General features: G+C 43.3%; 1 protein-coding gene across 2 annotated transcripts in view; it reads right to left on the reverse strand.

The window, feature by feature from the left end:
• REV1 (REV1 DNA directed polymerase) overlaps positions 1–12,128 on the reverse strand; it is a 75,858-nt gene extending 63,730 nt beyond the window's left edge. The window contains exons 1-4 of one of the 2 annotated variants that reach the window (XM_068268206.1): positions 11,866–12,128; positions 6,921–6,987; positions 5,054–5,186; positions 2,179–2,347 (exon numbers count right to left, since the gene is read on the reverse strand). In XM_068268206.1, coding sequence (XP_068124307.1) covers positions 2,179–2,347; positions 5,054–5,186; positions 6,921–6,977 — 359 coding nt within the window. In that variant the 5' untranslated portion in view covers positions 6,978–6,987; positions 11,866–12,128. Of the gene's footprint in view, positions 1–2,178; positions 2,348–5,053; positions 5,187–6,920; positions 6,988–10,272; positions 10,722–11,865 lie in introns of those variants that run through there. The other variant, XM_068268207.1, reaches the window with a different exon arrangement.
• Between the last annotated feature and the right edge of the window lie 4,531 nt (positions 12,129–16,659).

Below are 16,659 nucleotides of genomic sequence, written 5' to 3' on the forward strand. Positions count from 1 at the left end.
TAGAGCTATATTCTCTAATCTACAGTGAAACCGCCATGCGCAGATAGCACACTGCAATTTTACTAGTACTTATGCAAGTATCGCAGTGCTCATTGCACATCCCACGCTTTGTGCACAATGCACACATACTAGTATAGCGACATTATGCCATTTGTGTAACATACGTTACATTACAAGGCATGCATTGGACTTGCGTAAGTACCATTAAAAATTGCCATGTGCTGTTCTGTGCACAGGTAGTGCTGTAGATTAGTGAATACTTTCCATAGTGGCAACAGACTGCGGTCCATCTTCATGCCACACTCTTGGCCAAGATGTCTGTGGATAGTGGATAGTGTGTTGTATGAGGCTGAACACAAGAGTAATATTTTTAGTTACGTTTATATCTATTATTTCTCGATCTAAAGCAGGGGTCCCCAAACATTTTGGGTTGAGGGCCAGGTCAAAATACTTCAGACTGCTGGGGGGCCGTAGTATACATAAAATGATGTCTGTGCGGGACAGACAGTGAAGCATACCCAGGTGACAACCTGAAGTCCAATTGGAAAGCAGTGTCACCTGAAGTGGAATTTAATTGGAAACCAGTGAATGACTGCTTTCTGGCTTCCATGTGGATGGGTGGTGCCAGCACTGCTATTCTAGATGTGGACCATCAATACTTAAAGATGTAGCTGACAGCATCTATAAGTAATACATTTTCTGTGTGGAGGACCAGTAAAAAAAGCCTCAGGGGGCCGCATTCAGCCCGCGGGCCTTAGTTTGAGGACCACTGATCTAAAGCATCTACTATTGCTCCAAACAATACGTCATTGTATTGCCCTGTGACAATAAAGGTATAGTGCATCTTGAATGTTCAGTCTAAGCGGCTACTGGTGCCATAGGTTTTTAAACACTAACAATTTATTGTTAAATGTTCATCTTCCATGTATGGCTAAATACAAGTTCAGGTTTCCACGGTTTTAAAATAATAAAGTAGTGTATCGTATCTTAAAGAGAACCTGAACTGAAAATTAAAAGTCAAAATAAACATATACAGGTCATCTTTATGTCCTGTGTAGTCTTCTCATCAATCTTTTTCTCCTCTCCTGCGTCTTGTTTGTCCACTGTGACCAATGGAATTCTCTGTCCTCCATTTTGAAAATTACCATCACCCCAAAACAGCTTCCTGGTCAGCACACTGTTAAACTGTAATATCGCCCACTTGAGCCATAGGGAAGCATGGACATTACCTTGCACATTCAGTTGTAACTGACAGCAACTGGTATATTTAATTTCTGACAAAATGTTGTCAGAACTGGAAGATATCACTGTAAGAAGACAATGGTGAGCTTTTGAGAGGAACTGACAGTGAGGTAAGCATGTAATATTTATTTGCAGCTACATCATGGGTTTACTTTAAATAATTGTACTCAGTTCAGGTTCCCTTTAAATTTGTGATGTGAGCAATGTAGGTAGAAAAAAAACAAAGTTTTGGAAGAGTAATACCTTTAATGGCTAACTGATGACGTGTACCTGAGACCTTATAGATAGAAGCATTTATTTATGCAGAGAAAATAGCTCCTTAAGATTTTATCTCATGGTTTTGAATTGAAAATGGTCTACCAGACTTAATGCATGCATACATGGAATTGAATTATACAGACACAAGATGCTGTAAGAATCAGTGCTCGTCAACTTCAGCTTTTATTTTGGGCGCTGCCCAGCCTTTTGTAGCTTTTATGATGCAAGAATATATGGTAATATTTAGGATCTTGATTACATCGTTTTCATTTGCCACTAGTGAATGGATGAATCAAGGTGTTAAAAGTAGCAAACAGATTGATGCACAAACTAGTGTTAGGCTGTGACTCCTGGTTTTACATGTCAGTTACTGTGCAAACTCTAATGCAAAATGTGTGAGACCATTAACACAAATATAAATAGAGATTTCATATACATTATTGTATGGGGACAAAAAAAAAAAAAAATATACATCTTGGTTTATATTTGAGCATTTGCAACAATTACAAGAAGCTATAAACTTAAAATGATCACACACTGTACATGGTTATATAGAACCTGTTTTCTCTACCGGTACCATTTTTAATTGAAAGAATAACAATTACACAATGGCAGGACCACCTGCACAAGGAAACTTACAGGTTCAATACACATAACATAATTAGATTATGGAATTACCTATCAGTTATCCACTCAGGACGGACAACTTTCTCATCTTTCAACTCTTTAATTTTGCTGTTGGGGAGATTTGTGGCAATAATATGTGTTGTTTTAGAGCGTGAATAATAAACATGGTATTGACCACCATGCAGCATCATTAGATGTCTCAGCTGATCTGCAGTGGGATCTAAAACACATGGGAAAAAAAATCAAATTTAAATAAAACAATTTTCATTTGAGAACACTTTACTGTAAGGGTTAAAACAGGTATTAGCTGGACTGATATCACAGTCTACTCGACAGGGATGATGCTTCCCAAACAAAAAAACATAGGCTAGACACACAAATATCACCTCACAATCCAAACAAAGTGCTGTGACCTTTCTATCATGAGATCATGAGCAATTGCATCTGCATCCGCATGTAGACATAACATTCAAATAGCATTCTTGTTGGATAACATTGTTAAAGTGCTCACAACTTCCAAACGTGCCTACAATCAACACATTCAAAGTGCTCAGCACCAAGTAAGAACAGATTAGCCCCAGGAAGGGCGATTCAGATAATGGCCTCAATTCACTAAGATCATGCTGGAGATAATAAGGCGAGTAAGAGAGTTATCTTATCTCTTCATTCCTTCCGTTACCTCTTCTGTAGTTAATTTACCGCCTCTGTAGTTAATTTACCTCCTCTGTAGTTAATTTACCTCCTCTGTAGTTATTTTCACACGCAGTTAATGAACAGCCTGTCTTTAACTCTGGAGTTATTTAAGGATTAAAGAGTTAACTTAAAGACAGAAGAGTTAACTTTAGGTTTGCCTGAGGTAAAATGTTTCCTGAATACTACATGCCTTATCACCATGGTAACAACTCTGGAAGAGTTATTAGAGACAGGAGATAAGCTTAGTGAATTGAGGCCAAAGTCCTTTTGAAAACAGAATGTCTCTCAATATAGAACTGCTGCTTTCTAGCCCCCAATCGCTTCAAATAAAACCACGCATATTTGATGTTAGCAATATTTCACGGCAACAGATTCATGTATCAGTATTGTCTTTTCATCTGGGATCCAAGAATGTGCCATTTCTGCAGAAAAATACTCATTCTTTTGTACACTAGGTTATAAATAGTAATGTACTTTTTTTCATGCAATTATTTTTAATATCTCTGGTGTGATTTTTTTTTTTTTTTTGTACTACAGCTGGCAAGGATCCAGAATCAGCACATGGAATACAAAGGTTGCTGTGACAGAGCAATAACACAGGAAGCACTGCTGTGAATGTTGCTAAGCAACCACATGCTGGATGCATGCAGAATACACACTAAAAAACTGAATCACTAGCCTTGAAGATTGTGAATGAATGTACAGTACTCCAGTTCTAGCTCTGGGCATTTTAGATGAACTTCCATCCTCACCAGAATGATCATTTTTTTTTGTTTCATAAAAATTGAAGAAGTGAAATCTTAAATCAGAAGCCAGTCCATTTAATACAGTGGTCAAGAAACATGTTACTAAATGGGTTTGTTCACACTTAAATGTAGTTCCCCACGGGGGGGGGGGGGGGGGGGGGGAGGGGACTTGCTGTACTGCAGCATAATATTGCACATTGTGTGCGGTTCCCGTAGCCAACAGCAGCGGTGTGACCCAGGCAAGGGTTGCAAATTTTTGCCCTTCGTTCTGCCGCGGGATAGTAGCGTTTTAGCAGGGGCAAACATGCCCATGTTGAATATAAGGTAAAAAGCAATTTTTAATCTCGCTTCAAAGAGTCTCTTTAAAGAGGAACTCCAGTGAAAATAATGTAATAAAAATGTGCTTCATTTTTTACAATAATTATGTATAAATGATTTAGTCAGTGTTTGCCCATTGTAAAATCTTTTAAATCCCTGATTTACATTCTGACATTTATTACATGGTGACATTTTTACTGTTGGCAGGCGATGTAGCTGCTGTATGCTTTTTTGGCAGTTGGAAACAGCTGTAAACAGCTATTTCCCACAATGTAGCAAGGTTCACAGACAGGAAACTGCCAGGACTACCATGGTCCTCAGAGTTTCTTGTGGGAGGGATTTCACCACAATATCAGTCATACAGCACCCTCTGATGGTCTGTTTGTGAAAAGGAATAGATTTCTCATGTAAAAGGGGATATCAGCTACTGATTGGGATAAAGTTCAATTCTTGATCAGAGTTTTTCTCGCGTTTTAACTGAAATCTTTTTCACAATTCATTGCTATGGAGAAGGGAAAAAAACGCGTACCAACTGTAAACGGTGCCTAAGTGTCCCAGACCTCAAATACATGAACTGTTTGAACTTTTTTCTATCCCCTGTATTCAGAAGTTGTTCTCCGCAGGAAAAAAAGGTTTATGGCTGTAATACCTTATTAGTGAGGGTTAGGTTATAATCCAACAAGAGTCAGACAAGAGGGAAACTGTCACTTGCATGCCTGATTGTTAATTCTTTCAGCCAGAAAAAAAAACACAACCTAGTTATTAATATGTTTAGCACTGTACATACACATTTTCATCTCATCTTGTCACCTTGGGTTTACTTTAAAATGTAAGCATGAATACATCATCACTGACTGTGCTCACCATTACAAGATACCAAAGTAGAAACAGTAACAGCACTGCAAGATACCAAAGTAGAAGTAACAGCATGTTTTAATGCGCTGATGACTGTAGCCTGTACACTACAGCTCTGGCGCTATTAGGATATGCTAAATACCATATTATTTGTAAAATACTCCGATACTGCACAGTCATATCTACAAAACTGTGTGCAGTAATGGATCAAGTCAAAGCATAGTTGTCCCTAAAAACTAAATACAGATGAATTGTGACTCTTGTATTGCTGCCATCTGAGTGCTTAGATGAAAAAAGAAGAGAAATAAACATACCTGTATAACCATTGACATAAATAGAAACCCCATTAAAAATGCTTGATGATGTTCCTTCTTTCTTTTGGTGCGCTGGGGCATCCAGCCGGAACTGCTCATCTAATTTATGCACCTTAGCTGGCATGTATCCACCCTGCCAAATGATTAAGATTACAGGTAAAGCAAAGTACAACTACCTGATTTTGCCATGATACTAACTTCTGAAATGTATACATGGTTTGTTATTAGATCTATGAGTGGGGTCCCACTGCAAAACTATTGGTCCTTTTAGTTTAGTCTGATTATTATTAAAAAAAACAGCATAATAACTCATCTGTAGGTACTTATTAGTTGTTAGCAATTATTGCCAAAAGTAGAATATTAGTAAAGTTATCAATAATCTACTATCAACTTGCTTAAAGTGAACCAGAGACGAAGCACCTTCATGTATCTCACCATATATATCAGTGGGAACATTAGAGAAAACACCTACCAGCTCTGTTTCATTCTTCACTGCTCAGCCTGCTTCAAATCAGCACTGATAAAATCCCAGACTGAGCATTCAGTCTGGCTTTGCTCAGGAATCATTATAGCTGAGTCTGTCTTCTCTGATGTCTTTTCAAGCCCAAGCCTGCCCCCTTCTGGCTCTGCTATAATGACTCAGCTATAATGATTCCTGAGCAAAGCCAGACTGAATGCTCAGTCAAGGATTTTATCAGGGCTGGTAACAAGCAGGCTAAGCAGTTAAGAATGAATCAGAGAGCAGGGTAGGTGGTTTCTCTAATGTTCCCACTGATATATATGGTAAAATAGATGAGGGTGCTTCGTCTCTGGTTCACCATACATTAACCTTCCCCTACCTATGCCTAAAACATTCCTCCCTAAGCCTAACACTAACCTCTTCCCTATGTAATTAAACCCGGATGACAAAATCAGAAACTAACTCCCCAACATTCAGCTATAGTACATAGTATAGCTGAGCACCTTATTACTAAAAGCAAACCACTGGAGATGAAAGGCACTCAGTTGCACATACCCAAAGCACCACGCTGGCCGGGGTCCCTGCCGCTAGTTGGAGTTCTGCTATACAATAGCCGAACTCCATATGGAGTCACCACTGCAGTCCCTGCCCCTAGTCAGAGTTTGGCTATACAATAAGTGCCTCCAGCACAGAAACTACACAGTGTGTACAACCATCGCTGCAATTTACCGTGTGGCCTATGGCAGCACCCAATTTACCTGGCACACCTCGTGCACAATTTAAAGCCTGCAGTTTGAAAAGGGCTTTTGATTATGCATTGCGCCACTGCAGAGTCTCAGAGCAGGGTATGATGGTTGTTAAGATGCTGATGTAGAGATTGTTAAATCCATCACATGCTTCTCCATGAATGTTCCTAAGGAGAAATTCTGCTAAATAAGTTGATCAGGTAACAGATTTGGGAGTCTCTGTAGAGTTAATCATTTGATCAAGTCTTGGATATGCTTTTTGATTAAGCCTAGACAGGAAGCACAAGTTAGACATGGCCGCTTATAGCCCATTCAAAGGAATACAAAATCAGTTGCATGAGGAAAATGATAATTTTCCTCAGGAAGAATAAGCGGTCTGCATGGGTTAAGCTAAGCTAACTACATTTTCCATTCTTCTGGGTTTAATAATCCTTAAAATATATATATGAAAATGAGCTGCAAAGTAAGGGTGAGAATAAACAGACTCTTAGGATGAATATGCAGTAAATATGAAAAAGTTTGCAGAAATCAATATCTGTTAAACAATGCCATATACTGTACTCAGCTATTATGCTGATTTTTAGATCAGAGATCCCTAGATTTCTAGACTTACTAAAAGTCCATAGCTCTTACCAACACTTATTTTCTACCAATTACATACCCAAGCACCCCAGCCATCATGGTCGCTGGCACGATTCCTCCACCCTCCTCGACGCATTCTGCAGCTCCTGATGAAACACAATATTATTATATTACTCTTTTACACAAATACAGTGCAAACAAATATTAATAAATACTGTAATAAGGGGGGAAAAGGATTTTCATACCAGTTTAAAAAAGGGCTCTATACAGTGAGTGCATTAAAGATCAAGATTTAGGGTCCATTTCCCTACGCGATCGCCACATCGTCTGGCATCCCTCCGAAAGTACTTCCGGTTGTCTTCCGTACAACCAGATGCGGCATCATGCGACTACCCGTCGGCAGCTATGGGGACTCGGAGGCATGCTGCGAAAAACTGCAGCACGCTATCCATAATTTCCCCAGTGTCGCATTGCGTAGGTAAATTCACGTCAATGGAAACTACTCCATTTACATGAATTGGTTGCGATTTCCTTGCGTTGCGGTTTCCGCATAGCAAAGTATCTAGTGGAAACAGGCCCTTAGTGAGCCCAGTTTTGTGAGAAATACAAAAATGTACCTACTCATGTCCAAAAAGGCAACCATCCCAGAGAGGGTTAATTAACTTGGACAATATCCACTTGCCTCAGAGCTCCACACTGCGCTCCATCCTCCCTACACTTCCTGCTTCGCAGATGAAACTTCAGTTGTGAAACAGGAAGTATTGAGAGAATGGAGCACAACATGGCATGCCATGGCAAGAGGAAGTCACCCAAGTAAATTAAACCACTGTGCGGTGGCCCCCTTCTCAGACACAAGCTGGTACAGTTTTGCTTTTCACATCATCTTTACTACTGGCAGATATGAAAAACACATACAGCACCAACTGCCATAATCTATAACCACATCCTCTAACAATGCTATAGGCTCAACTGTGTTTTTTTTATAGATATACATATGCACAGGGGGAGATACTGGTTGCTTTGCAGTTTGAAACAGCTGTTATTTCCCACAATGCAACAAGGTTCACAGACATAAAACTGTCAGGACCAAGGTGCTGACATCACACTGTGGGGAAGGGGGGGGGAGGGGTTGCACAATATCAGCCATACAAGGCCCCCCGATGATCTATTGTAGGAAAAGGTAAAGATTTTGCATGGGAAAAGGGGTATCTGCTATTAATTGGGATGAAGTTCAATCTTTCGTTACCACGCCTCTTTGATGCTGGGCATGGACGGGTCGACAAATCCTTATCAATCGAGCCGCTGATGGCTCGATTGATAATATCTGACAGGTCCGATGACCCGCCGGATAGATTCCCCGCTCAATCCCCAGATCAACTCCCCGCGGGCGGCCAGATCGTTTCCCGCTTGTCCCCGCGGGCGCTCCTTATCTTCCGCTCGATTCCCCGCTATTGTCCGCCCGCGGGGACGAGTGGGAATCGATCCGGCCGCCCGCGGGGAGTTGATCCGGTGGCTAATCAAGCTGCCGGGTCGACCCGTGTATCTCCAGCATTAGGGCTTGTTCACACCTAGGGCATTTTTGCCTTTTTTATTTTTTTAGCGCTGGCGATTTTGAAAAACACCATAAAAGCTTTTGTGCATTGATTCCCTATGAGAGTGTTCACATCTGAGTGGTTCGATTCCGATCCGCCCACCAAAGCGCTGCCTGTACCATTTTTGGGGTGATTTCCCTATAGTGGCAGGTATAGGGGAATCGCAAAACGCTTGAAAAAGTGCTTGGTATAGCGATTTCCCCAGTGCTTTTAAGAATAAATACATTGGCCTCGATTCATAAACGATTACCGCATGCGTTATCGCCAAAGCGGTAAATTACCGCACGGTATGTTGTTGATAGTGGATTCAGAAAATGTTACGCCTGTTTTACCGTGGTAATGAAAACGTTGTTTATGTCGGTAAACTAAAGTGAATTCATAAAAAAGGGGGGGAGGGGGGGGGAGTAAGGAAATGATAAATAACGTGTGGTTATCGCCAACAAAGACCTGGCGAGTTTGTTCTACGCAGTAGCATTTTAGGTGACAAATGGAGCCCTTTCAATTTAATGTTATGGAATTTTTAAGGATACAGAGGAGGAAGGGTGGTTGTGCACAGCGTGACCAAGCATCTGGAGAGACGCGGAACGGCCGTTGCAAGCCCCACTCCCACCACATCACCACAACCATTGATGGACGCATTATTGGTTTGATATCCATTGTACCGCTTTGAGGGATGTCTGCATAATAAATATAGGACGGAAGGTGCCCGGATCCTTGCCTCTTTTTCTCTTCCAAGATATATATATATATAAAATTTATAATAAATAAGTCACGTGTGTCTAAAACTGCCCACTTCTACCCAGCATGCACCGTGTCATTAGGAAGTCAGCGGCAAACTACCGCACTGAGCAACTTATACGGACAGCTTTCCGCACCACACTGCACACTTACCGTCTGCTATCGCAATCACCTCGCACTCGGAATTTTTTTTATAAGTTCACTGCAAAAACCCTCATTTACCGCTAGCTGTAATTTCCCGCCCTTCTCTGAACTACCGTACTCACTTTTATGGATCGAGGCCATTGTATTTATTCTTTTTCGGGTCAAAGAGTTCACTTCCTGACTTGTGGCAGGAAGTGAAAAAACAAATCGCTCTGCAAAAGTGCTTTCATTAATGGCCACCTTTATACTATGTTAGGGAAATTAGACTATGATATGGATTAGATTGTGAGCTTTTCTGAAGGACATAACTATGGATTCTGTAAAGTGATGTGGAAGATGTCTGTAGTATATAAATGCACAATAACATTAATATCCAGCAGATTTCATAGGAGAGAACACAAGTAGAACATACAAACATCATGTAGATCAGTGTTTCTCAACATTATTACAGAATGTATCTCATTATTAACCTCCCTGGCGTTATGATTATTTGTGGCGCACGGCCGCGGGAGAGGTTTTTTTTTTTGACACTACATGCTTCCCCCCCTCCCTGCGGCGTCCGCCCAGCCCCTCCGATCGCCGCTGGCGCATAATCCCAACAGGAAATCCCGTTCTGAACGGGATTTCCTGTTTGGGCTTCCCCCGTCGCCATGGCGGCGATCACGATGATGTCATCGACGTCAGGGGGAGACCCGATCCACCCCATAGCACAGCCTGGCCGTGATTGGCCGGGCTGCGCAAGGGGTCTGCGGGGGTGGCCCTCTTTCGCAGCGGGTAGCGGCGGATCGGCGGCGATGGGAAAAAAAATTTGAAAAAGAAAAAAATTATGCAAATCGGCCCATCAGGGCCTGAGCAATCCTCCGCGGCAGCATAGCGCGAGCTCAGCTCGGGATTACCACCAAGAAGGTTAAAAAAACCTGTAATGAGTTAAAAAATTTAAAAAAAAGTTTCACTTACCTGAGGCTTCTGTCAGATCCCTGCAGCCGCCCTGTGCCCGCGCCGTCCGGGAACGATCCGTGCAAGTCGAAGTCCCCTGTGCCTGTACGGCCCTGGCCACACTCCTTTTGCCGGGAGCATCCTACGTAGTCACAGTACGAGAAAACCTTGTACTGCCCCTGTGCAGGACGTTCCAGGCAAAGGGAGCACGAATGAGGATGTGCACACACAGGGCCACGCAAGCGCAGTGACCTGGCGACAGGCTATTGCCGACAGTAAAAGTGAGCCACGGCAGGGGGCCAAAGGTTTCCTTTAATGACTGTGTTGGCCAAGTACCCCCTGTTGTGAGTACTTATCTAAAGGACGCCTTAACTCATACATATTGCTTAGGCGTACTGTGTATAAATGCTTTTCAAACATTTGCACAACATTTATTAACTACAAATATATATTTTTGTTAATTTATATAGGGTTTATTATTTTTTTCGGTACTTATCCGTTAGCCGGGCGCATCCGGCAGGTGGCGACAAAACTCCACCAGAGTTACATCTTTCCCTACTATCCATGTCGGCCTGGAGGGGGAATAGTAATTAGCGCCACCTGCCGGATGCGCCCGGCTAACGGATAAGTACCTTTTTTTCAACTTCAAAATTGAATATAATATATTGACTATGACAAGTTCCAGTACTCACCGAGCCCAACTAAAGTAACCCTGGGGTATGCGTACCATGTATTGAGGACCCAGCATAGACTGTACATACTATATGTGATTTCTAAAAATCTCAATATCTACAAACACTATACAAAATATAATTGTATGTGCTACAAACTAGACACATTCACTCGGTGTTTAAGGTTTACTACAATAAAAAATGAATAAAGCTTTAAATTCCTCTGGCAGCTATATTATAGCGAAAAGCAAAGATGTGCTCTGAATCCCAAGCAGTTCTGCTGGAGCAATGGAGGAAGAGAGAATGGATGAATTATGAATAATTACCCTTCTGTGTTCCTACTTGTGTTGTGTCTGAAGAACTTCCCCGTGTGATAAAATGGGAGGGGTAGTTTCAATTTGACAAGCTGACAATAACTATTGTATTTATAACATTATTATAATATTAACTGTACAAGAGATAAAACATAACAAAGAAAACAATGCAGATGGGTCCATAGCAATAATAAACACCATGGTTTAGTTACAAATAAAACGTTCCTGTCATGAGTTAGGCAATGGCGACAGTATGTGAGTAAACATAATGCAGAGTGCAGCGGCGGCTCGGTGTCCGTGCAGTGCATGCCGATGTCACCGCAGCACTGTGCGGCCTGGGAGCTCTGCTGCTCTTGTCATTGTTTTGGCCCTGCAGCATTCCCAGTGGGAGGAGCCAGGCGAGGGGTCAGCCCCCCAGCCGTGCTTGTAGCACACAGCGTTAGGGTAGAGGGGGTTATCCCAGGCCAGCTCCCGCAGTAGAGCAGACGTGCTCCACACACACCGGCCTGCAGACATGTCATGTGCTACGCGTACCCTGCGCTCCGGCTACAGTGCATACCGGGCTGCTATACAGGAGCATAGGCAGGCATGTCGGTCACTACAGGGTTACACCGCTCCAGCGCTCTCACCTCCCTCCCAGTGTGTGACCAGCATTCCCGGTGCGGCAGCCGCTGTCACTAGAAGTCCCCTTGGTGATGCTATGCCTGGCGGCCTGTGTCAGGCAGGAAATACCCTGCAGCTTTCCCTGTGTGCGGTCCCGGGAGGTGTGTGTCCCCCTGCAGGCAGGCAGGCAGGCAGCGCTTCCTGTGTGTGTCACTGACTGTGTCTCTCCCGCCTTGTGTGTGCACCTCCTCCCCGGCCCCTGCCTCCTCTCCCTCCCTCTCCGGCACGGCTTCATCTAGCTTTATTCCGACGCCGTACTGCGAACACAGACAACAGTAGCATAGCAGTACTATACGCCGCTTGGAGGCTGACAGGCTGTTTTGGTCGACGTTGCAATAATAATATGCTAGAATACAGGACATACCTGCAAAGCACAGGAAACCTTCTTCAACTGTGTGAAAGTGCAGAGCACATGGGATTGCAGTCTCTAGTCTTCTAATGTCCCTCTTTGTTGCTTCATGTTGTTCATATTTGTATATTTTATTGAGGTACTATAAAAGTAGTTGCTTAGATTTACATTCAATCCGAAAAAAGGCTACTTGCTGCATTGGGCTCTAGGAGCTAGTCTACTTTAGGGGACCCACCGCAAATCCCCATAGACACTTTCAGCTGGGCTGCAGAAATGGAACAAATGTCCGCTTTCACCTTGTTTAAACCCCCACAAGCCTTATACCTATGGATAGGTAAGCATATCCTGTAACGAATTGTGAGGTTTTCGGTCAAAATAGAGTTGAAATTGGCTGTGTAGGAGCCGCCGAACGGCCTTAATCTCGGTTCCGTCGGCCATCTTTGTTCTGCTGTGCAGGTCCTTTCTTCCTCCTCATTGGAGGGTTTGTTAGCTGCTGACAGAAGCTGGCACGCCCCCCCCCCCACCCAACAATCCCTCCAATGAGGAGGAAGAAACGACCTGCAGAGTAGAACCAAGATGGCTGACGGACCCGAAATTGCGGCCGTTCGGCGGCTCCTGTACAGTCAGTTACAACTTTTTTTGGACCGAAACCCGCAAAATTCGTTAGAGGGCATGCTTAGCTACCAGAGGCTATAAGGCTTGTGGAGGTTTAAACAAGCAAACGGAAGACATTTGTTCCGTTTTGCAACCCAGCTGAAATTGTCTATGGGGATTTGCGGTGGGTCCCCTAAAGTAGACTAGCTCCGGGCTCTATTCACTAAGAGGCAAAAACACCGCAGAATTTTACCGCTAAATTTCCGCCAGCGGTAAACTCCGCATTTTTTCCACATTCACTAATATTTTCCGCATTTGGGAAAAAAGATGAGGAAACCAGGGACGGATCGGGGGTTTTGGAAGCAAGCGGGTCTCTTGCCCCAGGCGCAGTTTGTTGAATTCTTAAAAAGGCGGCAAATTTTGGATGGGGAATGGCAGTTTAGGCGCCAAAACCTGACCTTGCCCCAGGCGCAACTTGGGGCAACTTGGTCTAGATCCGTCCCTGGCGGAAACAGCCATTATTCATGCGGGAATCATGCGGTAAAAAGGTCGCATGAAAAAGTGTTTTAAAAAAAAATTAAAGTCCAACAAGCACAGCCCTTAAAGGGGAACTGAAGAGAGAGGGATATGGAGGCTGTCATGTTTATTTCCTTTTAAGTAATACCAGTTGCCTGTCAGCCCTGCTGATCCTCTGCCTCTAATACTATTAGCCATAGCCCCTGAACAAGCATTCAGCAGATCAGGTATTTCAGTGGCTCAGACTTTAAAGTCAGATCAGACAAGACTAGCTGCATGCTTGTTTCTGGTTTTATTCAGATACTACTGCAGAGAAATAGACCAGCAGGGCTGCCAGGCAACTGGTATTGCTTAAAAGGAAATAAACATGACAGCCTCCATATACCTCTCTCTTCAGTTCCCCTTTAAGCCTCCAGACTTCATTAAAGTCAATGGAATGCGGAATATATCACCTACTATTTGTAGGTGATAAAAAATCGGTAAATAAGGACGAAATGATGCGCCTGAACATTTTTGAGAATTGATTTTTTATTGCGGAAAATACTGACTTTTGCGGAAATTTTTCCGCATGAATCACGCACTTTTTCCGCATGCGGAAAAAACATGCAGAACATTTTGAGAATGTCAACTTGACGGTGTTTTGGTCACAAACTTTCCGCATGTACTTTACCGCATGCGGGAAGTCTTTGAAAATAGAGCTCATTGTGTTGCACTCCTTGGAAAAACAGCATCAGTATGGAGGGGAAAGGTTTCATTGTACTAATATGCACACAATATGACACATATGCTACATAAAAAGTATGTTACTGCAATTAATCTTGCATGCTTTGCATTGCGTCATTTTGACAAAATCTGACACGCTGCACTGTTAAAGCGCTGATCTGACCATATCATTACAATATAATCGCGTTTGCTATGCAATTATACTTTTTGATGCAACATGTTACACTTTTTGATGTAACATGTTAGAGCAAAGTCGTGCTTAAAGAGAACCCGAGGTGTGTTTAAAAAATGTTATCTGCATACAGAGGCTGGATCTGCCTATACAGCCCAGCCTCTGTTGCTATCCCAAACCCCACTAAGGTCCCCCTGCACTCTGCAATCCCTCATAAATCACAGCCGTGCTGTGAGGCTGTGTTTACATCTGTAGTGTCAGTCTCAGCTGCTCCCCCGCCTCCTGCATAGCTCCGGTCCCTGCCCCTGTCCCTTCCCTCCAATAAGCAGGGAGGGAAGGTATGCAGGCGGGGACTGGAGTTCTGCAGGAGGCGGGGAGAGCAGCAGACTGACACTATAGAGATAAACACAGCCAGCTCTGACAAGCTGTTTGTCAGCAGCGTGGCTGTGATTTATGAGGGATTGCAGAGTGCAGGGGGACCTTAGGGGGCTTTGGGATAGCAACAGAGGCTGGGCTGTATAGGCAGATCCAGCCTCTGTATGCAGATAATATTCTTCAAACCCACCTCGGGGTTCTCTTTAACTCCAAATGCCAATAAAAAGGGAAGATAGGTAGTGGAAGAGAGATCAAGGTGATGTGAAAAATTTAAATGTCTTTTGCTCAGGAGTTCTTCATGCCATGCCTAAAGGCCAGTACACACATCCAACCATTATTGGCCAATTTAACCCTTCCATGTAGTAAGAGGGATAACAGATTTTGAATACTATGAACTGGTGATGAGCTTTCCAATGCAAAACTGTGTTCCACCTGATTTGGAACAGAAACAGCATTTGCACATGCAGGCTGCGGCAGAGGAAGTTAACTCATCCTTCACATTTCATCTGGATGCAGAGCTCCACGCCCCTCTATATTCTAATGATCCTTTCTACTTCTGACTGCGAGGTAGGAAGTATCACAGTGATTGAACGTGGTGTGGAGCACTGCAGCCAGAGGCGGTGACAAGGATGAGTTACCCGCCTTCCTCGACCTGCATGTACAAAGGCTCTGGGTTTTTTTTTCCCGATTCAGATGCAAAAGTGTTTCACATGTGAAAGCGTATCTCCTCTATGAACAGATTATATAACTCATCCTAATAAATGAAATAGCTTGTTTATTGCATTTATAAAGCGCCAACATATTACACAGCACTGGAGATGTATTAGTACACTATTTTGCTGAGCTATATTACCTCAGTACCGCAGCACGCTGTGCACATAGAAACTAATAGCGGAGAGTGCAGGGGACGTTACTGATGACGGGCAGGAGTGCGTAGCGAGGTCGTTATCTGCACCGGAGGATACTAGGAGCCACCGGAGCTGCGGCGAGGGCACAGGACAGCTACAAGGGGTTGGAGGAAGCCCGAGCTAAGTAGATTTTTTATTTTTAAATTCCCTGGACCTTCCCTTTAAGAAGACAAACTTTTGTTTTGCATAACATTTTAGTAAGAGGGCTTTTTGGTCCTTTTTTTTTTGCACCTTACACACTTTACGAAGTTCTAGTTCACCATAAGCTTGCTGGGTAGTCTGTAACTTTGGAACAAACAACTAGAGATGGCTCGAACCTCCGATTTTAGGTTCGCGAACATCGAATGCGAACCTCCGCAAAAGTTTGCGTTCACACAAACCATGCGAACCGCAACAGACTTCAATGGGCAGGCGAACTTTCAAAACTACAAACACTAATTCTGGCCTCAAAAGTGATGGAAAAGATGTTTCAAGGAGGGGGGCATGGCGGAGTGGGATACACACCAAAAGTCCCGGGGAAAATTATGAATTTAACACAGCAGGGTTTTAAGGGCAGAAATCACATTGCATTGCTAAATTGGAGGCATAAAGTGCTTTAAAACATCTTGCGTTTGTATACATCAATCCAGGTAGTGTAATTAGTGTACTGCTTCACACTGACAGACCGAACTCACTGTGTAACGCACCCCAAACAGCTGTTTGTGTAGTGATGGCCATGCTGGACTGGTGCGCACAATGACGAGAGTGCAGGCGATGGCGGTTTTAAAGCTTATATGGTCCGGCTGAGGTAGCTCAATGACAGAACAACAGTGACTGAGTGTCCAGCTGATCGAATTTGGCCTGTCCACAATGAAGCAACAACCTTATTGTCTTAGGTGCGCCCCCCAACACACTCAAATAGCCGGTCATTGCTTCATTGTGATACGCAAGCCCCTTCACCGCGGCAAGGTAACAATCACGAACGGGAATTGACACATGTACATGCCTTTTGTTTTTGTTGTTGCAGCCGCAGTGCAGCCAGAAACATTAGGCATGTACACGCACCAGAAAAATTATTTTTTTTGTTAGCGGCCGCTGCTAGCAGCAACCTTAAAAATTCAGGAATCCACCTGGCGTCCTGGAC

The sequence above is a fragment of the Hyperolius riggenbachi genome, chromosome 2, assembly GCF_040937935.1.
Source record: "Hyperolius riggenbachi isolate aHypRig1 chromosome 2, aHypRig1.pri, whole genome shotgun sequence".
In the NCBI taxonomy this organism is placed as follows: domain Eukaryota; kingdom Metazoa; phylum Chordata; class Amphibia; order Anura; family Hyperoliidae; genus Hyperolius; species Hyperolius riggenbachi.